Source organism: Aspergillus pseudotamarii, assembly GCF_009193445.1.
Source record: "Aspergillus pseudotamarii strain CBS 117625 unplaced genomic scaffold BDV38scaffold_33, whole genome shotgun sequence".
NCBI classification, from domain to species: domain Eukaryota; kingdom Fungi; phylum Ascomycota; class Eurotiomycetes; order Eurotiales; family Aspergillaceae; genus Aspergillus; species Aspergillus pseudotamarii.
In genome coordinates, this window is record NW_022475047.1 from 325,712 (window position 1) to 349,863 (window position 24,152).

Sequence of the window (24,152 nt, forward strand, 5' to 3'; positions counted from 1 at the left end):
CAGCCAAGGTTTCACTGTCGAGCAAGCGTGCGCCCCGTTTAGAGACTACAGAACCTCGATTCTCAAAATTGAAGGTGAGTAAAACCACCCAGGAATATCACCGCAAAGACGTGATCAATGGAATAATCTTACAATTGGCCCAGGTCGCAGATATACATACAAAATGGACTGTAGGAAGCATCTCCTCACTTCTTGCACACGCACTTCCTGGAATTGAACTTGCTATTGAGAATGCTCCTCGGCCCAGAAAGTCGAGATCTTCAAAGACGATCAGGCTACAAAGGGGCCAACCCTTACTCTGGATGAGCAGTCTACGTAGCATGCTACGCAATTGTGCTGCAAGGAGCAACATTCTTAGTAGATGGTTTTACCTACACCCCAACTGAAGGATATGACTCTCAAGGCTCATGCAACGTGAGGTCATTGTATATACGGTAAAACCCCTTTATAAGCAATTGATTGAGCAAAGCCATTGAAATTGCTTATACCGGGGGATTCCCTATATCTGGGTTGCTTATAAAGGGGTTTTACTGTAATATGCAGGGTCCGAAAGGATCCGCAATAGCCGCCTGAGACACGTACCGAATCTAAGACTAGGCAATAGGTATCGCAACTCCATATCCATTCAACTGGCCACATGATTCACTTGGTTTAGAGTGTAAGGATATGTCCCAGTCAGGGGTAGAAAGCCTGTCAACGTCAAACGTCAACCGGCTATGTCAACATGGGAAGAAGCTAAATGAGCATGGGTTTGGTCTTTTTCTAATTATTTGTTTATTTTATCTTACCTGATTCAACCCCCAAGTCAATAACCTGGGATAGCTGAGAGATACAGGCTAGGGGGTAATTTATGCTGCCTATACTTGTAATTTAACGGGTATCAGTTCTTTTATTGGAATTATGTGCATCAATCGTTTAGTCCACAAGTACTGTTCTCCCATTAAAGCGACGGTGAAAATAGAGTGAGTGGCTTGTGTAGGCTTGCCGTCCCGTCCCGTTCCCGAGAGTATTTAATGCGAAAGATGATCGTGATACCACGAACTAACAACAGGGTAGCTGAAACAGATGCAAGGAGATAGCACATTCTTACATTTCGAATGACGGCGTGTTCAGGGCTCACCCTCTTGGGTGGATCGTGGCTTGCTGCAAGGGGGGAGTGAGGCGGACAATCTTAATATAACTTTCTTTACCAAAGGTTCATGATAGAAATACCAAACAACATAACAGGTAGGGCCAAAGTCATTTTCCACCGGTTAGAAACTGAAAAACGATACTTCCATCATAACCACTATTGATTACCATTAGAAGATTTCTGACTCCTGTCTGCCCTGTACAATGCCTGGTATATCTAGTGTTCCTACGATTGACCTGAGTCGGCTCGACGACCCCGAGTCGAGGAGGCAGGCGCTGGCAACCCTCGAACAAGCTTGTACAGATTGGGGTGCCTTCTACATCTCCGGTGCACCCATTGGTGAGGATGAACTCCAAAATGCTACGAGAGAGACCAAGGCATTTTTTGAACAGCCCACGGAGAAGAAAATGGAAATTGCCTTGGAGAATGTTCCCAGCTTTCTAGGTTACGTCCCGGTAAGTGCACCTACTTTTCTTCCATCTTGCCCAACTGTCCTGACAATATTTCGCCCACAACATACAGCTAGCCAGCGAGCGCACTGGAGACAAGGTCGATTATAGAGAGAGAATTATCGTGCGTCCTGATGACCCACGGCCATCACGAGATCCTATATATCGGAATCTGCAGGGTCAGACCCAATGGCCCGCTCAAATGCCGGGTTTCCGTGCTGCCCACGAACAGGTGATTAAGGGCTTCACGAAAGTTGCAAGTACCGTGCGCGCCCTGCTCGCCGAGTTTCTAGGCATCGACCCCGCCGTTCTGGATGGTATGTTCCGTGAGGAGGCATGCCAGAACCGGAATGTTATCATTCGCTACCCTGAGGTTCCCAAGGACCAGGGCAAGCAGGAGAGCTTGCAAGGGCTCCACGGCCACAAGGACATGACTTTTGGAGCGATAATATACCAGGCTACCGACCATGAATCGCTCCAGATCCAGAGCCCAACCGGGCAATGGGTTACCTGCCCACCGAAGCCGGGGTGTTTACTATATGTTATTGGGGCGATTGGTGAATCCATTACACGCGGTGTTTGTAAAGCGGGCTTTCATCGTGTCCTCTCCACGGAGCCCGGGAGTGGCCCTCGATACTCCTTCGTCACAGCCCTTCATATGGATTACGATATCTCATTAGCCCATCCGAAGATCAAGAAGACCCTTGAGGCCATCGGACAGGATATCTATAGGAAACATGGTGTCAGTAATCAGATGCTGGAGGACTTTCTTTACGAAGAGTTCGACACGATCGGCATGAGGATTCTGGCCCGATACATGCGAAGCCTACCGCATGTCACTGCGAGATTTGTATGTTTTGTAGTACCTTCCTTGCGACTGACTTTTCACTCATACTTACGCACATTTAGTATCCCGAGTACTCCAACCGTGTATCCGCTGCGTAAAACGCCGAATCCAATTCATTGTGGGGTGATCGAGTTAGAGCAAGGGTCTACATGGGCGAGCCATCTAGATTTCAGCTTCCATCAGTAGCCATTGATTTACAATGATGTTAAATTATATTGATTCATATTCCCACCCTCCTGTCTAAATCTGGACCATGCATTCCTATCTCTGTAGGCGCAAGACATGTTTTTCCATGTGAAGTTACCACCGGGCCCTGGGATTGGATTTACCTTGGCAGCGGGTACTACATCGCCCTTACATCTCCCTTGACCGTATGGCAAGAGGTGATTTCCCAATTAGGTGGCATGTCTGCAGGACGAAAATGCTTATCGGGGTAAGGGTCTTGTTCCTGGTTTATTGTTGTGGACGAAGCCCTTCCCAGCAAGGGGGGGATTAGCCCATTCCACAGACGGCCCTGTGCTGCGTCATTTCGCCCTGCCGTCGAATGGTGTGTTTATCCGAGAGCATACACTCCACCATGTTCAATGTTCATATAAGCCATATCTGTTGGCTCTATCGCAGTACTAACTGTACCCAATTCACCACCATGAGCGAAGCTCCGCCTGAAAAGTCAGCTGTATCTTACAGCATAACACCGGGCACTCAGTCCGAAAAGAACAATGATGATGCGCCAGAACTTCAGGCAATTCTGGTTGACTTTGACGACGAATTTCCTCATCCAAATCAATGGCCCTTTACTCGACGTTGGGCCATAACAGTTCTCATCACGCTCCTTAATGTGCTGGTCAACCTGTCCACAACGATCGTGGCCCCGTCACTAGACAAGATATGCGCCGAGTTGAAAATGGACCCCAATATCGAAGGGCCGCTGACAATATCTGCATATGTCCTGATGCTTGCGCTGGGACCGCTGCTGCTGGCGCCCTTTAGTGAGCTGTGGGGGCGCGTACCGTTGATCCACGCCGGTAACCTAGTGTATGCGGTGTTCAATCTCGCGTGCGGCTTCGCGCAAAACAGGGCACAGCTTGTGGCATTCCGAGTATTGTCAGGATTCGGGAGTGGTGCAAGTCCTGTGGTTAGTAGGGCCACATGCAATTTGACTGACGCCATGTATCGCTGACTACAACGTGACTTAGGTGGGAATCGGAATGATCAGCGATCTTTTCCCAGCGGAGCAGCGTGGCAAAGGCCTCGCTGTGCTCAACATGGCCTTCATTCTCGCGACCCCGATCGGTGCTATTGTGGGCGGCTTCACTAGCTACTCGGCATCCTGGCGCTACGACTTCTACGCCACCTCCGCCGTCTCCGGTGTTCTGATCATGATTAGCGCCCTCGTCTTCCGCGAGACCTATCCTCCTGTCGTCCTTGGCCGCCGAAAGCAGCAGCTTCTCAAGAACGATCCCAGCCATGGTATTTATAGGACGCCCTACGATAATGACCACCACACCCTGGCGGCCCTCTACTACAAGACTCTTATCCGCCCAGTCCAGTTCCTGACTACACAGCCTATCATCCAGCTACTCTCCCTCTATGCCGCCATCATGTACGGAACTACATACCTCATCTTCTCAACTTTCCCAACACTCTGGGAAAAGCACTACGGAGAACCCAAGGATCTCGCCTCGTTGCACTTCATCGCACCTGGAATCGGCTACTTCATCGGCATTCAGATCGGCATGTTCACCGCCGACCGCATATACCTAGCGCTGAAGCGACGAAACCATGATGAAGGGCGCCCGGAATTTCGCCTCCCACTGCTGGCCGTCAGTGCGGTGTGCGCTCCACCCGCCCTCTTTTGGTATGGCTGGACGGCCGAGGCGAAGCTGCATTGGTCCGTGCCGAATGTTGCCATCGTGTTCCTGATGTGTGGATGCACCATTGTCTTCCAATGTGTCACGGCCTATTATATCGACGCGTTCCCGCTCTATGCCGCCAGTGCATCGGGTTCATCGTTCCTCCTGAGAGGTCTCTGCGCCTTCGGATTCCCCTTGTTTGGGCCCTCCATGTACGAGCACCTCGGCTACGGCTGGGGAAACAGCCTTTTAGGGTTCCTGGCATTGGCCGTAGCGGTGCCGGTGCCCTTGGTGCTGTGGTTCTATGGGGAGCGTTTGCGGAGAGTCAGCAGTTATACCATGTAACTTTGAAGCAGGCCCAAATAAAGCAGGTTCCAGATAGACGGAAAGGATGTTACGCCACGTTCCTGTCATATTTTATATTTACACAGTATGTATTCTAAATAATCTAATATAATCCACATAATTTTTTTATATACCCAAAAACCTGCCAAGATGTAGTGGCGTGATAACTGACTACACCGAAACAAAAAAGTAAAGAAAAGAAAAGAGAGAAAGAAAGAAAAAGGCAGAGTCCACAAAACCTCCTCGAAGGAGACACTAATATCTTTATACGAAGCTTCAGGTTCTATACATAAACAAAGTTAAGCTCCATTTTAAGCCATGGTTCGCTTGGAGGTAGAGTGTCACGGGTTCCCCGCTGGAACCGAGCTGAACCTGAGTCGGGGGAGGGAGGGGGTAGCTTCTAGTCTTATAGATCAGATACGAGTTAGGAATATGTGAGTGGGGCTTGTCAGAATGAAGTGATTCTTTCTATTCTCTGTCAACTTGATGGAGTTGGGAGTTCTTAATCTTTAGTTTAAGTACAGATGCCAGGCATTGTCCTGAAGATCTCCTTGGCTTTTACTAATATGAAAGCGATATCCTTAAGACTCTTCCTGTGCTGCCCTCTATAATGTCTGCCAGTCCCCCAATAGGAGTATCCCAGATAATATGTTTCTTAAACAAGAGTACATGCATTGCATGTAGCATGGTGTACAACGGGATTTATACTCGGAGGCTCATACCTTACGACAACATTCAACATCACAAAAATGAACACCCAACACACATTCAAAACACAATTTGCACTCAAACAACAGCCCACTGAAAACAAAGCCTACAAAATTCCACAAACCCGACCTTCTCTGTCCTACCCATCGATGCTACTACCACACCATCAGCTCTCCCCCCACTAGTACTATCCCCAGACACACCAGCACATCTCGAATCCACCATAACCTTCCAACCCCTCAAAGCCACCAGACACCCCGCCGCAGCCAAATAAACAAACCCTGTAAACAACTGCGTCCCCAGATAACTGCCCGTCCCCGCAAAGATCTCCAACGCAATCGGCTCACTAAACGTACACGGCAAGACAATACTCAACCACAAGAGATTCAGCCCAGCTGGCACCTCCTTTAACCCGACGACCTCAGCCATCAGTGGTGCAATAGTAGCCCAGAAGTTTCCCGCGATGAGCCCCTCCGCGACGGCAAAGAACCCCAATACCCCGTAGCTCTTCGCGTTCGTCCAGACAACCAGCGCCAAGATGCCTGACAGGAAAGTCATGGAGCTGGCCATGTTGATCCGCCCAACCCGGTCACTGAAGTAGCCGATGCAGGGACGGCCGACGGCTTGTCCGAGGTTGAATATTGCGGTTATGATAGAGGCCTGAGAGGCGTTGAGGCCGATTTCGTTGGCGTAATTGGCGAGACTGTACATGAGGACGAAGTAGCCGAGCATTGTGAAGCTGGCAAAGCCGAGGAGGAGCTGGTATTCGCCTTTGTGGAGGAGAGTCAGGCTCATGGATGTTTGTTTGTCGGGGCCAGTCGTCCTGCTGTTGCGGTCTTTGATCAGGAGTGTGCAGGTTGTGTTTACGATGAAGCCAATTATTCCGAGGATTCGGAAGGCCCATTCCAGTCCTAGGTTGCGAATCATGGCCCCGGTTGCGAGGGAGTAGATGAGCCCGCCGAGGCCGGCGCCGGAGAGGGAGATGCCGCTGGCTAGGGATCGTTTTGTGGTGAACCATTGGGGGACGACTGCTGCCGTTGGGATGAAGAGGAAGCCTACACCCATGCCGAAGAGGATCCCCTGTGTAAGGAAGAGGTGCCAGATCTCGGTGGCGAAGCTCGCGCAGATTAGACTAGTGGTTTCGAGAATGACTCCGCAGAACATTATTGGTTTTATGCCCCATTCTCGGACGGATATTGTGGCGATGGGTGACACGAGTAATAGCAAAGTGATGCTTAGGGATCCCACAAAGGCGTATTTCAAGGGCGAAGAGCCGGGGAATGTATTGTGCTTCAGGTAGTGGGCGAGGAATACGCCGTATGCAGAGTTGAAGCCCCATGAATGGGCGTTGATCGTGGCTGCTGCTGCTGTGCAGACCCATCCATAGCCACCGTCTGGTGGGCTATTCTGCTCGTTCTGCTGCTGACCTTGAGGTTGGACTTGGCCTTCAGAGGCCTGGTTTTGGTCAGCCGGTCGTTGGGTATCTTTCTCCATGTTGGTGGGTGAAGGGCAAGGAGACGTTTTGCCTGGTTAGCATGGCGTTATATATCAATCAAACAGGTTAGATAACCCAAGATATTATAGTCAGAGTTATATCCACTTTGAACAGAGAAAACATCGTCTCATGCCGTGGATCCGGCTTATATCTACGCGGCGATAGGCCGGACGGCGTTTGATCCATAGCCCTAAGACGCTTCCGGTGACTGTCTCAAGCCGGAACTTTGAACGTCCTACACGTTAAGGAACTCTTCATCAAGCATAGCTCCATAGCTCCTCATGATGTCCAAAAGTTGGCTCTAGGGCGCAACGTGGTTATTTTCAGAAAGCCCTCGAAGGCACGCGCGCAAACAATGCGCCTCACCGCCACCTCTCAATTGAGTCTTGGATAAATTCTTTAGCTACGCTTCATCTGAACATTGACAAAGAGATAGCTCCCTCATACTAATGAGTCCAACCTGTACAGCAGATCTTTAACACAACTGGTCGCGCGACTGATAGACACAAGTGATTAAAGCGAGACTCCACGAGACTAATTAGTTGAAGGTCGCATTGAGTCACTCAAAATCTCTCAGTTTGTCTCGCATTGAAGTGCAAAAAGATTGCGGACCCTATTCGGGGTACATTCTAGGTTGTCAATCCGTTGATTCAGTCGATCTCATTGGCGACGCAAAAGTGTTGTCCAAACGCCGGATCTCGGCCTTTGAAAATATAATCACCGATCACTGACCCTCTATACATGTGGGGTCAACTCTTGCACTCTATAATGCTTCCACCATCTTAGCCCTCGTCATATCTCTGAGAAAGGCAGAAGGTGCACAGAATGATTCGATCAAAGATCATAGCAGTCATGAAGGTCATGCGACAGTAGCGAAACAATAATGTGAAAATCCTAGACAATTTTTTGTGTCGCGTAAAACACCATTTTTACAAGCAACATACAATTCGCATCTTCTTGCGATGCACCTCTCACGTAGTAAATGCATATCGGACACCGATGTCGTCATGGTAGAGCGAGGAATTATCCCAATGGCGTTCGAGGAGGAATTTCTGCCGGACAGGTTCATCATAGACATCACATGTCTGACTAGTGAAGGCAATATATGCCCATTTTCTAATCTTGAAATCTTGGAGGGTGCTTAGGAGTTTGAGCTGTACGGGTCTTCCATTTTCTGGTGATGAGGCAAGCTCGGGCTGCATATAAACTCGTTTCTGGAAGGCTAGTTAGCGCATACAAGGCGGTTGTCGAGTATATGCGTATGATTTCCCAAGCAATTGATGTTAGGGATGTGGGTGGCTTACTTGAAAGGCAAACGATGGAAATAATGATACATTCTGTGATATCAAATTTCGTACAGGTTAGCTGTGAAACCGAGGAAACTGATAGCTTGGGAGTGGGATGCAAGTGACCTTGCTCGAATAAGTGATCGCAGTGACTTAGTATCACGAAATAGCGAAAATACACATTCTTAAGGTACTATCGCATAGCTGTCAGCTACTTCAGCTCCTTCTTACGCCCATGATGGCGATTCCATCCGAACACCCTATTTTAGAAATCCGGTTGCTTATTACAATGGCATATCCTTCCCTATAATTCCAGTGAGACCTCTGAGGCTAAGCCAATGTGTGCGATATTGCAGCTTGTTAGCCTAGTATCCTACTAGTCAAAGCCCCCACCTTTTCTTGATGACCTACTTTGAACGAAGGGGTATACAGTGGTGATACCCATAAGATATTACCAGAACTTGATGTAGCTTTCTAAACCATATTTCCTATAGTTCAAGATAGTAAGTCCTAGAAACCGCGATCTTTCCAATTTATAACTTGAAAGGAAGTTTGTCAAGGGGCCAGGGAAGTCGAATAATCCAGTTTGATCAGCCTAGCAAGCAGACTACTTGAATGCCACTGGAGGATAGTGAGTCCTATTGCGAACAACCATGAGAAACGGCTATCAGGCCAAAGAAACACATAAAACCCACTCCTAGGCTAAGTCAAAAGAACCAGCCACCGTTGCTATCATATAGAACAATAGCAATGGCCATATCCGGAAGTGCCGGATTCCTGAGTCGCCATTCCGATTGATAAGTGCTCACGGCTATATGAGACAACAGCGCCCCAGAGTACTCCGAGCACGCTAACGCAGAATCACAGGCTCGGATCAGATTAAAAATTCACATTGTGGGTCCATAAGACGGGCAATTAACGAAGAGCCGGAAGCGAAACCCGAACGTAATAGCGAAAGTGGGACATTCTTTTGTCGTAGCGGGTCCTTCTCACGCACCAAGCGGTGGAGAGCTGAGATAATGGGATTAGGCCAGGGCTTCCTGGGTAGCATTCCTAATGCACAGCGTTGCACACTGCACGTAGACCCTGTACTATATGACATGACATATCAATGTATCGGGTATAGAGGTCTTAGTATAGCCTTGTTCATGTTGCATCACGCAGAGGCAGAGTGCTGCTTTTAACCGAAAGATCGTCTTTTCGAACCAACATCGTTCCGACATGTCTAGCTTGAAGGCTCCACTAACGTCATTTACGTATTCGATTCATCTCTATAAATTAATTCGGAAATTAATTATTACTATCGCCACTCGCTTCCCCGCCGAATAGCTTTAACGGCCTAGAGATGTTCACAGTAGAGTACCATCTCGTTTACTCCACTTAATCGGTTCACTTGACAGCATCTCACCAATCATTCAAGATCCCTTTACAAAAGTGCCACGGCGAGACATCCAGCTAGTACACTAAGCAGTAATCCATCGCGGGAATTAGTAGAAGCAGCTCCAGGGAATAAGCTGACACTCGGCGAAGCGCCGCCAGTCTATGAGAAGCAAATTTAGTAGGGTCCATGCACTAAGTCGGGGGAAAGAGAGGGGAAATTGAACGCTTACCGAATTCTGAGAAGGTGTAGCAGAGGAAACCACAGTAGATGCTGCGGGTGTCGAGCTCACCGTGCCGCTAGAGCTAGGCTCAACACTAGAAGCAGCAGAGGTTACACCCGTGGTTGCAGCGGTGTCAGTCGATGTGGACGACGGGGATAGGGTGACAGGGGTTTCGGTTTCAGTAGCGCTGGCGCTAGCAGCGGCAGTAGTTGTAATGGAGGACGCTTCGACAGGGGTGGCGTCCACACCACACCCCGTAGCGGCCTTGGAAACGGATGCGCCGTAATACTTCCAGATGTCGTACTTGAGAGCGCAATTGAGACAGTCAGATAACTCAGATTTGAAGGTGTCAGTATCGCAGTAGCCGTCTTTACGAGCAGCAACGATCACTCCCCCTGGTTTGGTCAGTTGATTGCTATGGAATAGATTCAATAAACAGAAAAAAAAGCGGAACTCACCGCAGTTTGCATGGCAGTCGTATTCAGGCGTACCGGGTTCCTGGCGACGGTGCAATGGAACAAAGTTTGGGTATTGGAAAGCATTGGTGCTGACAGCCATGCAGGCGAGAGTGAGGAGAGTAGGGAGATGCATGGTTGGTCTAGCGAATGAAAGAGGGACGCACGAAAAGAGTGGCAATTACTAAGTGATTGGAAAAGCTAAAGACAGGTAGTGGGCGAAGACAGTGAAAAATGAATAGGGTGCCTACTTATATATGTTCTATCTGCTAAGAAGATAAAGTCCCGCTTAGGTTGCGCTCCTTAACTGATAGCATAATGTTGTATCCAAAGTACACAAACGAAAATGAAAAATGAAAAAGGTCGTACGACCCTTCGGGGACTGAAGACCCCTCGGGACCGATTCCCAGTCCTGGGATAGTGTCTCACTGAAGCCACGGGATATGCCGACAGGGAAACAAGAAGAGAAGTACGGAGTACGGAAAGGACCCTCTGAAGCCCTGCTTTGGACTAATCGGAAGTTATTCGTGGTGGAAACGATGTAACTCCAAGAGCGCTAAAAGGGTTAGTGGAACAGGGCTCCACCCACCATCTTATCTGATTGATCTTATCTGATCCAATCCAGCCCTTGCTTTGCGCCTGGCACGCTTTGTCTACAGGTTCAGTAATCTATTTTTCTTGGCATTATGAGCAGAATTAATTTTTCGCGTAATGTACTCGACTGTCAGGTATCATTCCACCACGGACACCCATACCAGACTTTCCGGTGAATGACTTGTCGGCTGCAAAATGCCGGAGACCTGAGCGGGGTTCCATCAAATGAACTCGTCCCTTGGCGAGTGGAAACACATGGCGTTATGACACATGCATGTAGGGCCGTTTTTCGGATCTTCGAGGTTTGCCGGAGTGGGTGATACTGAGTAGACTGCTGCAGGCTTATAAGTAGCGCGGTTCTGAGCGTCCCTGTCCTCTTTCTCAAGGACTTCATACACTCCAAGTCAATTTCCAAGTCTCTGAAAAGCCTCAGCAGGCATCCCCCAATATGATCATGAAAAGTAGCTTTGTGCCTCTTGTGGCCTTGTCCTCTGCCATTGGCGCATGGGCCCATGGTGAAGAAGCAGCCAAAGAGATGGGCCCTGTGGCTTTCATGTGGCCGCCAGATCGTGTCTGGGGCGCCGCCTACGATAACACGGCTCCATGTGGCTCATCTTCTGGCGCCACGAACAGAACCGACTTTCCTATGGGTGAGCCTCCTTTGAGCACAAAGATATCGATCCCATCGCTAATGAGTGCGCGTGCTCCAAGTCAATGGCCAACTGGCACTCGTCATCCAAGATGAATCGTGGAATGTTCAGATCGCAATCTCCCACAAAAGCAGTCCGTCAAACGTCCCACATCCCGGTTATACAATTCATCCAAACTAATGCTTGTTCAGACCCGAGCACCAATGATGACTTCGAGGCATTCATCGAGGGATCAAGCATCAAAGACATCGAGCCAGGCCATGAATGCTACCCCGTCCCCAACCCCTCTATTGATGTCGAAGAAGGAATGAATGCTACCTTCCAAATCAAGTACACCTCAGATTTCGATACCGACAAGAACGAAACCTACTATGCCTGCGCCGATATCAGATATGTCCCTGCTAGCAAGTTCACAACTCAAGTGCCCTGTTTCAACGTTACCGCGGATGAGTTCACCGCCGTCACCAGTACCACGGCTACCGCTGGTGCCACTGCCACGGCCGGATCATCTAGCTCCTCATCCAAGGACTCGGCTACCAAGGAGTCAAGCTCAGGTCTTTCTGGCGGTGCTATCGCTGGCATCGTGGTTGGTTGTGTGGCAGCTGTGGTGATTGCCATTGCAGTGCTGTTCGGTTCTAGAAGATTCTTGCAAAAGTATCGCTCTTATCGTCAGAAGGCATCCGTTAGAAATGTGGATTGGGCCGAGACTGCTACTGTTGATCCAAAGATAGATAACGAGGGTCTTCGGAAGATTCGGTAAATCTGGTATAAGTATGTGCTATCCCTCTTGTGGGTAGGGGGCTCGTGGTAGACATGTTGGAAGGAAACTCCCGTGATGACTTTCTATGCGATGTGACATGAATGGTTGAATGACACCCTTGAAATGGGATATTATATTATGCTTCACTTCCCAAGTACCTCAAGGTGCAATGGGTTGGGTTGAATATGCTGTGCAATAGTTGTTTGATGAGCATCAAGAACCAATACCATTCTTTTCATGATTCAGTAATAATACAACGGGATACTAACTCTGGAAGAAGATACTTGACTGGCTACAATGAAATCACAGGCAATAACGGCACTGCCCCATAGTGTACCGATTGCTAACTGGTCGCCCTTTATTATTCCACCCCAAATATGTTTATATGTAAGCTATAAAAGTTGACTGTCACGTTACCTGGTTAGTTCCGCGGGTAGGTCGGAATTCAACTTTTATCAACCCGCAATAGCCGCTCCAACGTAGTAACCACGAGAAAACTCTGCTAACTTGTCTTATCTAAGAGAGTAGGGCACACGCAGGTGGAGAGGCTACTAGAGATATATCATATGTACTTATATGCTCGGTATCTTAAGCATTGACATGGAAGGTGGAGTCCACCGCATCATAGCTACCTAGTATAGTATGGGGTACATAAGTGGAGGCTCAATGATATCTATTCTTGGGGTTTACGTAGATCCTTGTCTTGTAATGACGTCTTACGCATTGAGGCATTTCATTAGCATTTGGCGAAAGAAGAGTTACCTACTAGGAGGTAACCGTTCGGCAGATGGTTCTGGCTAAAGTACAGTCTAACAACCACAATTAGGGTCAGAACAGAATAGAATAGAGACCACTGGATCAGCCGCATGATTTTCAGTGATAGGATTATGGGGCAAACCCCGCTCTTATGCGAGTCGAGGTTAATTAAGGTAAATCTTACCAGTATTGGGACTGACAGCTTTTCTGCCCCTAATGCACTGCACTATTCGTGATCCTTGTATCTCGCCTCACTAGTTTTCTTCCTGCCGTTCTTCTCCCCCTTATCAACCACCACGCCATTGTGTTCACCATAATGCCAAAATCACGCCAGGCTAGTGATAACGCCTCGAGACTCGATGGACATGACAGAGCAAATCGGTCAAAACGTGGTTTGACATGTGCCAACTGCCGGGTGAGAAAGGTTGGTTCGGTCCGTTATCAATATTCTCATATCGTCTATCGCTCACCTCAATCAGACAAGATGCGATGGCACACAACCGGGATGCAAGACCTGCGAGATCTACGGCGTGGAGTGTCGCTATGAAAAGGCCCCACCCATGTCGCAGATCCTTGCCATGGCCAAGAGATTACAAGAAACTGAGCAAACGATCACTGAGCTGCGGGTCGCGTTGCGCGAGGCAAGAGAGGCGAACTTGGCTCAGCATACATTTCCAATAGAACGTCATATTCCCAGTACACCCCCAATCGATACCAGTTTCGATAGCGCTTCGCACGCCGAGGCGAGCTCGTCTACACAGGTGGCTTCTGAATCTGAGATGGCGCCGGAGCAGGTATTGCTTTCGGATCTCAGTCTCGATGAAAATGGCAAGGTACGTAACGGGTCAACCCAGAAATCCCCATGAACATCCATTGACCCGGTGGCTATTGGGATAGCTTTGCTACCATGGTCCTACATCCGCCGTCCACGCGCCACCACCGGTAGAATCAACAAACATAAATGACTCTCATTCGTCCATGTCCGACATCCGGTCACTGCTCACTTCAGCTGCTCTGGAGTCGAGAACCTGGGAGGAATTCGCATTAGGAAATGCATCGATTCAAACCGATATTCCCCGGCAGATGATATCGAGACTCCTCCAGGTCCATTGGACGTGGATTGCGCCAATGTTCAACTGGGTCTATCGCCCAGCATTCATGCGTGAGAGACAGTATCAGCCCTTACATAAAGCGAGTCTAACTCTATCCCAGGAGACATGGCTATTAGCGGACCATGCTATTCTCCCTTCTTAGTCGTCGTCATGTGTGCTCACGCGGCACGCTTTGATGATCACCAGATCAGTGAACTCTTGATCTCAAGAGCTCGCCTTCTCCTGGGCACTGAAATACATAAGCCCAGCAGCATTCCGACTGTCCAGGGTCTCCTTCAGCTCAGTGCTCGCGAACTCGCTTGGGGTTCGATATCTCAAGCATGGCTTTACAGCGGAATGGCTTTTCGCATGGTTAGCGACCTGGGGCTCCACCACAGCACGACTAAAATCGTGACGCTTGGACATCTAACGGCGGAGGACTTGGAGATCCGACGACGCCTTTTCTGGAGCTGCTACTTCTGGGATAAGGCCATAAGCTTATTCCTTGGACGCATGCCCATTCTCCAAGATTTACCATTTGATCGGTGCCCGGAGCTTTGTCAGTATTGGACTCGACATCTCGTAGGCACCACACGCTAACCGTCTTTAGTGGATGATTCGGCAGAGAACGATCTATGGGCCCCGTATTATGGTGATCAAATCAGTCCTGATAAGGTGCCCCCAGTGGAATACCCGCCGATGAAGTCCCATTTAGTTTCAAGTTTCCAAAACGTATGCAAACTTGCGGTTATATTAAATGATATCATCCTTCAACTATACTCCCGTCGTGGAAACATCAACATGGATGAAGCGTTAAACAGAATCCAAGGCAGACTTGATCACTGGAGAGAGCAGTCGCCTGTGCATTTAAGATACGACCCGGACAACTTGCCCCAAATCTGCCCCCCGCCTCACATTATCACGCAGAAGTGAGTCTACATTAGGTGCTCTCCGTACATTGTCGCTAACTGAGTTACAGTTTATTGTATTATACCACCATTATCCTGCTACACCGACCTTTCTACTACATTCCGGCGCATCACGCTGCTTGCCGCGCAGCGTCAGATAGTATCGAGAAACTTTTGCTTCTCTTTGAGAGGAGCTTTGGATTCACTAGAATTACCTATCTTATGTCTTACTGCATCTACACCGGTGCATCCGTCTTGATGCAAGACGTGAAGAAGGGAGACTTTGACGCTCAGGTGAAGATACAAACGTTCCTCCAGGCTCTAAAACAGGGGACTACAGCATGTCCGGTCGTACAGCGGAGCCTACATATCATCACTAACAGCCTCAGAGCCGATGCAACAAATTTGCCCGATGCTAGACCAGCATGTGGCCCCACCGGACCAACTCCGTTGGATAGAAACTACCTGCCAGCTTTTCCGTACCCAGACCTCGACCTGGGCTACAGCGCTAACCTGAACCGTGGAAGCACAGATCCTGACAGTTTCACGTTATTGGACTGCTTTCCTGAGACTCAATATGGGATTATGGACTCTGGGGGAGAATGCTTCTTCCCCGCAGCATAGTTGTACTCCAAACCAGATTGGATCATAAGTATCACTATTTCCATCATGTATATCCATGATATTTTTCACGGCCTTCTCATTCGTCGTCATCCCACTGCCACAGCTTTCTTTGGTTTTCTACCCCGATCTTGCAGGCCAATTGGTCTCCAGTGCCGCCTTCAACATCTGGGTACCGCTTTCTACATCTAGTTATGAATGCTGTATCATCAAGCTTCCGGTATTCTTGCACCTCTTTGCGATCTCGTTCTGGGTTGGCCCCCATGCCCCCGCTGTGCGGCCAGTCACTCGTCCAGACTACTCGATCTGTTGCCGTTCGCAACATGTCGGTCACGTACTCATCGAGATCTGGAACATTAGGAAAACGATATGTGCCGCTCAAAGGTGTCCACACCTGCTCCATACGGAGGAGATAAATAAATCCGACATACCCCGGTTGCAGCCTATCAGGCCCACGAGCCTAGTCTAGCGCCCCAATGTGCTCGATGACAACTTGGAGGCCGATCTGCGGCACCAGGGGTGCAAGCTCGACGGTCTGCTCCAAGGCGATGTACACCTGAATAACCCATCCAAAGGCCGCACGCGGTCGGCCACTACGATCACTACAGCCTCATTCAGCGGATCACCCCGTACGCCGACGTTGTGTAGCCGTTGCAACTCCCTCATCCGATACAGTATTCGGATCGATACAAGCTACTGCGCGGCCTTTAGCAAGGCGTGAGAGTGCATCCAGAATGGAACTGTAATCTGTGTGATAGGCGGAGAATGCAACCAAGCATGCATGCTCAATACCTAAGCTGCGGTGGAAAGCATATAGACTAGATAACGGGGCTTTATTGGGTCAGAAGGGATGTAGCGGATGCAACGGGAATTGATCTTCATCCACAATGTGAACGTGGCTGCCCCAAGCCTCCGGAGGTGGAATAGTGTCGACGTCGATAGACTCCATGGTATCAAGATGAACAAATTATTATTGACTGAATTTGAACTCAAGCTGTCCAAGTGAAGGTATCCTCTTTATCAATACTTAAGTTTTCGTACCCGATCACTACCTTTTGTCTTGTAATACTTCGTGATCTTATTATACCCAGGTTCATTAATGATTCGATCTTCGATCTTTAGGTCCCTTTTGTCTGGATGCGGAGCTCGGAAAGTCTCCCGATAATCCGTCGGGAGAATGATCGCAGACATAACGTTATAACAGAGAAGCTTTCAGTTATCTAGAGAAAACCCTAACTCCCCGCAAACTCATGCATTGTTCACCCTTGACTGTCTCTTTCCACAGATATTCATTGTTGGCTCGTCTGGGGGGGTGACTGGGGAAATACCCACAGAGCGGTCTGCTATCGGGACCGGAAGGTTTGGAAGTCTGAGTCTGGAGTTGCGGTTGATGTTACCGAGTTGGCGGATAATAGTCCTATGTTTAGGTTTATCGCCTACGCTAAGGCTAGGGCTTGGTCTGCTTGTTTATGCGGTTCAATTAGGAGTTAGGTATAGCACTTTACTGTGACATGTGATGTTTCAACGTCAACGGTGTGCCAGAGCAAACTGCTATGCATGTCGAGAACTTCGAAGGTATGTATGTATACACTCGCCAGCATAACAACCCAATGGCCCTCCCATAATAAATGCAGCTGAAATATGACATACTCTAGCCATCAAGTGTGTAGGTATATAATACAATCCACATTTAAAATGACAACTCGTCAAACATCGCCCCTCACCACGGCGGCATCGCCCGACTCGCATTCGTGTACGCGAACACAGGTGAACCCCTGCTTAATAGCACGTAGCACGTATGTAGCCCCCATACCGTAGTGGTTGCTGTTCCGGACGGCCACCATCACCATCCCATAGGTGTGTGTGCCATCTCAATGCATTTGTCGATTGCCAGATTGGCCGCCACAAAGCCGAAGGTGTTTTTGGCGTCCAACAATGTCATCGTTGTTGTTTTAGTATGGAATATTAGTTCTGGGGCTGGTACCACTACTCCGGCTTGGAGGCGGGCGATGTACCCTGGGAGCCGGTTATTCCTGCGTGGAATATCGATCGGTTGGCTGGAGAAGGTGCTGCCGCTTACGGAGAGGCAGGCTGCTGCTGATGAGAAGATTGCGGTGGATCTTAAGGATGAGGTGAGTTTTGATGAGGTGAGTAGGAAGGTTTGGGGGTAGTTTACTTTAGATTTAAGGATGTGTACGGAATGTTGGTGCGAGAGGTTGTTGTTGGCCATTGGTTAGTTAGGGTTTGGTTAGAGTTTCTTGTACAGATTGCAGGCTGTTTGGGTATAGACTGTGTATGGTAGTCATTGACTGTGTCTATGGTTCTTTTACAGTTCCTCTTGAAGAGATAGATATGTGTGTACTTCTCATGTGTGGAGGTATTGTATAACTTTGTCAAGTTGCCATAACTACATATTGGGCTATTGAAATGTTCAAGGGAATTAGGGAATTATGGTCGGTGCAAGCATATCCGGGCAACAAGAGGACCATACACTATATGTACTATACGGTGCACATATTCAACAATTTTAGAACAATGTAGACATCAAGGTATGTTCTTTTACCAGGTACATGTAAATAACTACATAAGAACAAACTCTGGTATAAAATAAAGTGATTTGAGCTTATCGATAAGGTTACGGTCATAGCGCCCGCATCACGCGGGCAACGAATCACAGCACAGGAAACCGCAGAAGAACCAATCAGCAAAGAAGGTGGACAAAGATAAGGTTGTGAGACCCTGAAAGAAACACAATCCAAAGTCAAACGGTACAAATGCAGATACCGGTATAATAGTTTTGTAAGACGGAAACTACGGTGGAGCTTCCCAGAGGATTCCCATGTCTGGTACGGAATAAATAGAAAAAAAAAAAAATTTAGTATTTAGTATACTAGCGTTGGTGCCTGGGCTGTGGCTGTGATCCCGCATTCGAGCCGCGCCGATTCACTGAAACAAACTCAACTTCCCCTGCCTGGTGCACGTGGTATCATCCTCGTCTCGCCCACTCGCATTAATTCTCTCCGTTATTTTCTCTCCCCCAATCCAATGTCTGGAGGCTTTGGCGAGTATGGGAGCACATGATAAGTACGTAATTGCGTAGTCGCACAGACGATCTGTCCCCCGTCCAGCCACTGACTCGCTTGCTTTTGAACAGATTTATTGGCCTCGCACTGGCTGTGCTGGCTTCGGTAGCGATTGGTATGTGTCTACTTATATTTTCTTGTCTTTGTTTTCTTCATCTAAGGAAAAGAAAATTACCGGTCCCGGTAATACACGCTTGGATAACTTGCTAACGATCGCCATGGGCAGGGTCGAGTTATGTCATCACCAAGAAGGTACGCCGCGGATCGCATCTCAAAGGAACCAAATACCTGACGCAGTCAACTAGGGTCTGGTACAAGCGGCGGAGAAATATGGCTTCAGTGGAGAAGGATTTGAATATATGCGAAGCCCACTATGGTGGTGTGGAATGATCATACGTATGGCTATTAGTCGAGCTACCATCGCCAGAGTCTGACGGTTACAGTGATATCGGGGGAACTCATGAACACAGCCGCTTATGCTTTTGCTCCGGCAGTGCTGGTCACTCCGCTCGGGGCGCTCAGCGTACTCATCAGGTACGTCATATGGTTCCCAACCGTATGTCCTACGCTAATCAGTCCCAGTGCCTTGATGGGCGCATACTTTCTCAACGAGAATATACAAGTCCTTGGTAAACTCGGAGCCGCCATTTGCCTTTTGGGATCGATATTGCTCGTGCTCCATGCGCCGGGTGACAGGGACATCCAGACCATTGAGGAAATCCTGCACCTAGCGATTCAACCAGGTCGGTTTCTCTGGGATGACTTTTTGAATATCAATATCGATATACTCATGGCGTCTTATAGGCTTTCTCATCTATTGCACCCTTGTCACCGTATTTGCGAGTTACATGATCTACAAAGTCGCCCCGAGACTAGGCCGGACGAACCCGCTGGTCTATCTATCGATTTGCTCCACCGTGGGATCGATATCCGTCATGTCCGTGAAGGCATTCGGAATTGCTATCAAACTCACCTTCGCCGGAGACAACCAGTTCACCCACGCGTCCACTTACGTTTTCTCTCTGGTCCTGGTAGTCACCACCCTAACCCAAATGAACTACCTGAACAAAGCAATGGGTGAATTCCCTGCGTCGCTGTACGTATCTAGTATCCCCGACATCAACAAATATGTACTCACAGCCACACAGAGTAAACGCAATGTACTACGTTGGTTTCACGACCTGTACCCTAACCGCCTCCATCATCTTCTACCAAGGCCTGAACACCAGCGACTGGACCAGCATTACCTCCATGATGTGTGGATTCCTCCTCAACTTCATCGGAATCTCCCTCTTGACTTTGTCCAAAGCCGGGCAAGAGGCCCGTCCCGAGTCAGTGCGAGCCGTGAGCATGAGGTCGCTCGACTTGTCCCATGGACGATACGACCATGTGCGAACCAGCAGCGTCGATCTTCCCCATCCCCTGGAGAGAAGGTCGTCCGGCCTGGACGCCGCAGAGCGACAGTAAGGCCAGACTTGCCATCATGGGGCTATTTCTTTTTATTGCGTTTTTTCATTTGTTTGTTTCCTTTGTACGGCCAGGTCAATTTTGGAACATTCGGCGTGAAATCGACCACCTCGCGTCTGGTTCGGAGTAACTTCGGACTTTTTGCTTAAAATCGATGGGCCACTGGAGGGCCTTTGAATATACCCTAGATAAAATCTAAATGTCTTAGTGGATAGGACATGATATGTATGTATGAAATAAGAGAAACTATAAAATAATCTTAAGTGAGGAAGCGCAGAAGAGAGTTCCACGGTAGCATACTATCTACGTTTAGTTTACTGCTACTACTGTTGTGTAGTGGCCTTCGCCGATGGCAAGTTGCACAGTCGCATACTTGATCGCTATTTTATGGGATTCTGTAATGGAATAGTGATAGTTTCTTTATATGAGCTTATCTATATATAGGCTTTTGGCTTTCTGGTGGTTTGTCTCGATATATTCATTAGACTCTTCCTGATCAAGTCGATCTTAGATATATATATATATATATCGAGGGAACTGAAGTGATTCAGCCAAAGACTCCAGTTCTATCAATATGACAAGGTCTGGTCCATCTACACGCTCCTTGACAGGGAATTAAATATTACAAGCCACGACATGGTAATTAAGCACAACCCTACAACGACATTCTCTCTAGTACTATACGTAGTACTAATGCATCCTTCTTTTAATTTCCTTGGCTTATCTATAAAGATAAAGAGCTATTCTTCAACAACATCCGATGTGGTGTAATGGCTAACATCGCTGTCTCTCACACAGCAGCTCGGGGTTCGATTCCCCGCATCGGAATAACTTTTTGAATTTCCAATTCCTGTATTGGAATGACCAATCGATAACGATTTCCCTTTAGTATCTATCTATCTATCCTGTACTGGCTATTTTCTTATCTTTCTTTTTTTGAACCCTTGTTGGGTGGGTGACTGAGTTTGCCCTTCTACTGTATCCATCGACCTAGATATCAAGACCAGTTCATTCCAAACCAAACGCCGGAACTAACGAAACAAAACCCATAATAACAAACCATGCAGACACAGAAGAACCACAGATGATAACACAGCCCGAGGATGTATGCAGGCCCCATTCAACAAAACCACCATGTATCCTCCCCAGAGGACAAACAATATCTAAGCAGAAGTACTCGACCTCTTCAACCCCTCCGTAACCTCCTCCATCAACGCAAGCAACTCCTTCGCCCCATCCCCGCTCCTCGGCTCAAACTCCAACCCCTTATCAATCGCAACCTGCGCCTCATCCCACCGGCCCATCTCAGCCAAACACTTCCCAGCCCTCCACCAAGCCTTCACATTCCCGACTGGCTTACTCTCAACACTACATTTCGCATCAACCAGACCCTCCGCCCATGCCTGCTGCGCCATATACGCCTGCGCGCGGTTCGCAAACAACCCCGCCAGTTCCTCTCTCGCAAGACTCATAGGCTCCCATCCGGGCCGTGCGATCCCCATCTCGATGGCAAACGTGTATAGCCGCACCGCCTCGGCGTAGTTGTTCTTGCGGTAGGCGGTATTTGCGCTATCGCGGAGCTTGGTGATTTGGGCGCTGCGCTTGGGGTTGATAGGGAGTGGGGGTGGGGGGATGCTGGGCGGGTCGAGGGAGATCAGGCCGCGGTGGAGGGCATTTAGTTCGGTTAGTTCGGTGGTTACTGTGTTTGCTGAGGCTGGGGTTGTGTTTTGCGAGGAGAGGTTGATGGCTTTGGAGGTTGGGTCTAGGACTAAGGGATATTGGTTGTATATGTCGATACTGTCGGCCATTTTGGGTGTTTTCTTGGATTGTTGGAATTAGGATGGTATTTGTTTCTTTTTGAGGGTTGAGTTGGTTGTTGTTTTTGGATGGTGAGTTATTTCGATGGTTTCTTGGTCTGGTTGATGGGTTAGTTTGAGTGGTGAAAGTATGGATTGGGGGGTTTACCTGGGGCTCTATCTTGGGTAGGCTAAACTAGAAGGTTAAAGTGACCGTATCGAAGGGCCTACACAGTCTAAAGGCCAGGCTGTATGGATTGTTAAAATAATATGGTACGAGGACATGAGACCGCAAGCTGTCCAGATCAGTAGCGTTGATACGGGAGGCGGTGAGGAACTGCCGGCATTTTGCCATCTGTCCACAGGATTGTGGATGCTTATTGGTTGTTACTGCCAGGCACCGTGTAGCCCTTCAGGTGAAACAAAAGATAGTCTAGTTCATAACAGGTGATATAGTACTAGCTAAATTATAAATCAAACAGGCTGTCTCCCAAGGCTCGGAACTTCAACAAAGCAGAATGTCGTCAAAATCATCAGTGAACATGCGACCTGCCCGGGTCTCAATTCTAATCAATCACAGCATACAATCATCGCCCGGACACGGAAAGAATCATATGTAGAACATCTGTATCAAAACACTTGCAGAATAAAACACAATACAGCACGGGTATGCGCCGCAACACCGCTCCATGGTTATTTGAGGTACAAAGTCGAGAGTTTTCGAGAGGGGAGTAGATTAGCGTCCGTAGCCGCTCACACTGGAGCCCATGCCCCATTCCGATGGCGGTGCGTATTCCGAGTTCGGAGCGTAGTGTTGCCCATGGGCACCGCCATAGCTGGTGGCGGTGTTGACCGTGTTGTAGTCATGAAGGACGCTTCCGCCGGCATTGGACGCGGTGGGGTCGTAGGCGCCGTGCATCGCGGTGCGCCCGTTCGGGTTTCCGAACTCATCTACCTCGCTCTGGTGCAGGAGGGCATAGTCTTCATCTCGGTCGGAACGGACGGACGAGCCCATTCCACCAGCTCGGCCGGACCGGAAATCATCCTCTTCCTCAAAATCGTGGGCGGGATTCGACGAGAAGGCGGCCTGGCTCTGCGCAGCGAAAGTAGGGTCGGAGACAGCATCTGGCAGGGTTCCGGTCCGGCGGAAGTGCATCACGTTACGGAAGGACATAAATGCGGTCACAATGAACAGCAAACTGTAGACACCCTTATGTTAGCAATACCGCAAGCTGGTTTACCTCGGAATCTGAGACGTACAAGATGACAACCCCCATTATACAAGTAGCCGTGCTGATTTTGCATTTGCTGGCACTACCATACTTCCAGTTGTCGCATCCAGTTTTCTTGTCACTGTCCTTGTCTTTGTCCTCTTGGTTGCTGTCTTTACCCTCGGATTTCCCCTGCGCGACATAGCTGGCAACGCAGACCCATGCAGTAAACCATAGCAAGGCATACAGGCAGTCGACAGTCGCAAAGGCATAGACATTTCCGAAACGGCGTGCGCGCGGCCACATAGGCACCGCGACGAGATAGATGAGACCGGGGATGCTGAACCAGCACTACCAAAAATGCCGTTAGTATGACGTGTCGTCAGCTTGCGCTGAACAGAGTTGATAAGCATACCAAAGCCCAGTACCAGGCTGATCGACCATCAATACCATCACCTTTGGTGAACACGGCAATGGTACAAGCCCATGCTAAGAAGATAATAAACCCTTGAACGCCATGAATGATGTTTTTCGTCCGCCCAGGATTAATCGAGGGTCGTGCTAGTTTCATGATTGCGGAATGTGAGGGGATACGAAGGGTGGTGCCTGACAAAGAAGAGGGCTTCCTTCACGAGGAAACAGGTTGAGAGATCGCTGATGGAGATGAGGCCTGTGGGGATTCTTTGTAACTGACAATAGACTGTAGATATGCAAGTTGAAATATTGTGGCTGAATAAAAAAAAAAAAAAAAGAACCAAAAAAAAGGGACCAGATCGTTAACAGCGTTAGAAAGTGGTGGAATGCAATTGTTTATGCGAAGGCCGTAAAAACGGACGACGAGGGCAATCAACGGGGCAACCCGATCGATGCCGCGCGGACGCTAAAATTCACGGATGGAGACTCAGAGGCTTTGCCAACACAGCCGATGTGGTAAAGTGGCTTGCAATTGTCCCAACTCCTGAATGATTCAAAAGGTCATACACAACTACAGCTTCATATTAAGTGATCAGAGACAGAAGAATGAACGAGATGTAGCTCGATGCA

At 48.7% G+C, this 24,152-nt stretch overlaps 11 protein-coding genes and 1 non-coding gene across 12 annotated transcripts; 7 read left to right on the forward strand and 5 right to left on the reverse strand.

The window, feature by feature from the left end:
- Positions 1-1,335: 1,335 nt before the first annotated feature.
- BDV38DRAFT_283858 (Clavaminate synthase-like protein) lies at positions 1,336-2,526 on the forward strand (the record flags this gene model as incomplete). Its single annotated transcript, XM_032060125.1, has 3 exons — positions 1,336-1,587; positions 1,655-2,431; positions 2,491-2,526. 3 exons carry the CDS (start codon positions 1,336-1,338, stop codon positions 2,524-2,526), a joined length of 1,065 nt encoding a protein of 354 aa, XP_031912706.1.
- Positions 2,527-3,074: 548 nt separating this feature from the next.
- On the forward strand, positions 3,075-4,626 carry BDV38DRAFT_293804 (major facilitator superfamily domain-containing protein; the record flags this gene model as incomplete). The annotated part of the gene is made up of 2 exons (XM_032062338.1): positions 3,075-3,563; positions 3,625-4,626. The coding sequence occupies 2 exons, from the start codon at positions 3,075-3,077 to the stop codon at positions 4,624-4,626; spliced, it is 1,491 nt and encodes a 496-aa protein (XP_031912707.1).
- A 786-nt stretch (positions 4,627-5,412) lies between these two features.
- Positions 5,413-6,828, reverse strand: BDV38DRAFT_293805 (MCT family MFS transporter; the record flags this gene model as incomplete). The annotated part of the gene is made up of 1 exon (XM_032062339.1): positions 5,413-6,828. One exon carries the CDS (start codon positions 6,826-6,828, stop codon positions 5,413-5,415), a length of 1,416 nt encoding a protein of 471 aa, XP_031912708.1.
- Positions 6,829-9,541: 2,713 nt separating this feature from the next.
- Positions 9,542-10,307, reverse strand: BDV38DRAFT_283861 (uncharacterized protein; the record flags this gene model as incomplete). Its single annotated transcript, XM_032060126.1, has 3 exons — positions 9,542-9,655; positions 9,726-10,111; positions 10,175-10,307. The coding sequence occupies 3 exons, from the start codon at positions 10,305-10,307 to the stop codon at positions 9,542-9,544; spliced, it is 633 nt and encodes a 210-aa protein (XP_031912709.1).
- A 495-nt stretch (positions 10,308-10,802) lies between these two features.
- BDV38DRAFT_293806 (copper acquisition factor BIM1-like domain-containing protein) lies at positions 10,803-12,175 on the forward strand (the record flags this gene model as incomplete). The annotated part of the gene is made up of 3 exons (XM_032062340.1): positions 10,803-11,415; positions 11,477-11,548; positions 11,607-12,175. Exons 1-3 carry the CDS (start codon positions 11,214-11,216, stop codon positions 12,173-12,175), a joined length of 843 nt encoding a protein of 280 aa, XP_031912710.1. The 5' UTR covers positions 10,803-11,213.
- A 607-nt stretch (positions 12,176-12,782) lies between these two features.
- On the forward strand, positions 12,783-13,048 carry BDV38DRAFT_249423 (uncharacterized protein). Its single transcript, XM_032054840.1, has one exon. The coding sequence runs from the start codon at positions 12,818-12,820 to the stop codon at positions 12,974-12,976; it is 159 nt and encodes a 52-aa protein (XP_031912711.1). The 5' UTR covers positions 12,783-12,817; the 3' UTR covers positions 12,977-13,048.
- A 199-nt stretch (positions 13,049-13,247) lies between these two features.
- Positions 13,248-15,554, forward strand: BDV38DRAFT_283863 (Zn(II)2Cys6 transcription factor; the record flags this gene model as incomplete). Its single annotated transcript, XM_032060127.1, has 6 exons — positions 13,248-13,355; positions 13,411-13,764; positions 13,829-14,093; positions 14,144-14,581; positions 14,633-14,951; positions 15,002-15,554. The coding sequence occupies 6 exons, from the start codon at positions 13,248-13,250 to the stop codon at positions 15,552-15,554; spliced, it is 2,037 nt and encodes a 678-aa protein (XP_031912712.1).
- A 76-nt stretch (positions 15,555-15,630) lies between these two features.
- On the reverse strand, positions 15,631-15,954 carry BDV38DRAFT_283864 (uncharacterized protein; the record flags this gene model as incomplete). Its single annotated transcript, XM_032060128.1, has 1 exon — positions 15,631-15,954. One exon carries the CDS (start codon positions 15,952-15,954, stop codon positions 15,631-15,633), a length of 324 nt encoding a protein of 107 aa, XP_031912713.1.
- A 2,624-nt stretch (positions 15,955-18,578) lies between these two features.
- On the forward strand, positions 18,579-20,270 carry BDV38DRAFT_249427 (magnesium transporter). The gene is made up of 8 exons (XM_032054841.1): positions 18,579-18,635; positions 18,706-18,749; positions 18,861-18,886; positions 18,940-19,030; positions 19,078-19,168; positions 19,217-19,377; positions 19,439-19,730; positions 19,783-20,270. The coding sequence occupies exons 1-8, from the start codon at positions 18,619-18,621 to the stop codon at positions 20,099-20,101; spliced, it is 1,041 nt and encodes a 346-aa protein (XP_031912714.1). The 5' UTR covers positions 18,579-18,618; the 3' UTR covers positions 20,102-20,270.
- A 587-nt stretch (positions 20,271-20,857) lies between these two features.
- Positions 20,858-20,929, forward strand: BDV38DRAFT_t152. The gene has a single exon. It is a non-coding gene; the product is annotated as a tRNA-Glu (tRNA).
- Positions 20,930-20,950: 21 nt separating this feature from the next.
- BDV38DRAFT_249431 (uncharacterized protein) lies at positions 20,951-22,150 on the reverse strand. Its single transcript, XM_032054842.1, has 2 exons — positions 22,067-22,150; positions 20,951-22,016 (listed from the first exon to the last, which is right to left on the reverse strand). The coding sequence occupies exon 2, from the start codon at positions 21,907-21,909 to the stop codon at positions 21,265-21,267; it is 645 nt and encodes a 214-aa protein (XP_031912715.1). The 5' UTR covers positions 21,910-22,016; positions 22,067-22,150; the 3' UTR covers positions 20,951-21,264.
- On the reverse strand, positions 22,151-23,850 carry BDV38DRAFT_249433 (uncharacterized protein). The gene is made up of 3 exons (XM_032054843.1): positions 23,524-23,850; positions 23,158-23,459; positions 22,151-23,096 (listed from the first exon to the last, which is right to left on the reverse strand). The coding sequence occupies exons 1-3, from the start codon at positions 23,677-23,679 to the stop codon at positions 22,634-22,636; spliced, it is 921 nt and encodes a 306-aa protein (XP_031912716.1). The 5' UTR covers positions 23,680-23,850; the 3' UTR covers positions 22,151-22,633.
- Positions 23,851-24,152: the final 302 nt, after the last annotated feature.

Bases quoted from the DNA above. Each gene is read 5' to 3' on its own strand.
- BDV38DRAFT_249423 (XM_032054840.1), top strand. From the start codon at position 12,818: ATGGGGTACATAAGTGGAGGCTCAATGATATCTATTCTTGGGGTTTAC.
- BDV38DRAFT_249427 (XM_032054841.1), top strand. The intron at 18,887-18,939 runs GTACGCCGCGGA...GCAGTCAACTAG, and splicing joins GTTATGTCATCACCAAGAAG to GGTCTGGTACAAGCGGCGGA. The intron at 19,031-19,077 runs GTATGGCTATTA...TGACGGTTACAG, and splicing joins GTGGTGTGGAATGATCATAC to TGATATCGGGGGAACTCATG.
- BDV38DRAFT_249431 (XM_032054842.1), bottom strand. From the start codon at position 21,909: ATGGCCGACAGTATCGACATATACAACCAATATCCCTTAGTCCTAGAC.
- BDV38DRAFT_249433 (XM_032054843.1), bottom strand. From the start codon at position 23,679: ATGAAACTAGCACGACCCTCGATTAATCCTGGGCGGACGAAAAACATC. The intron at 23,460-23,523 runs GTATGCTTATCA...CATTTTTGGTAG, and splicing joins CAGCCTGGTACTGGGCTTTG to TGCTGGTTCAGCATCCCCGG. The intron at 23,097-23,157 runs GTACGTCTCAGA...GGGTGTCTACAG, and splicing joins ATAATGGGGGTTGTCATCTT to TTTGCTGTTCATTGTGACCG.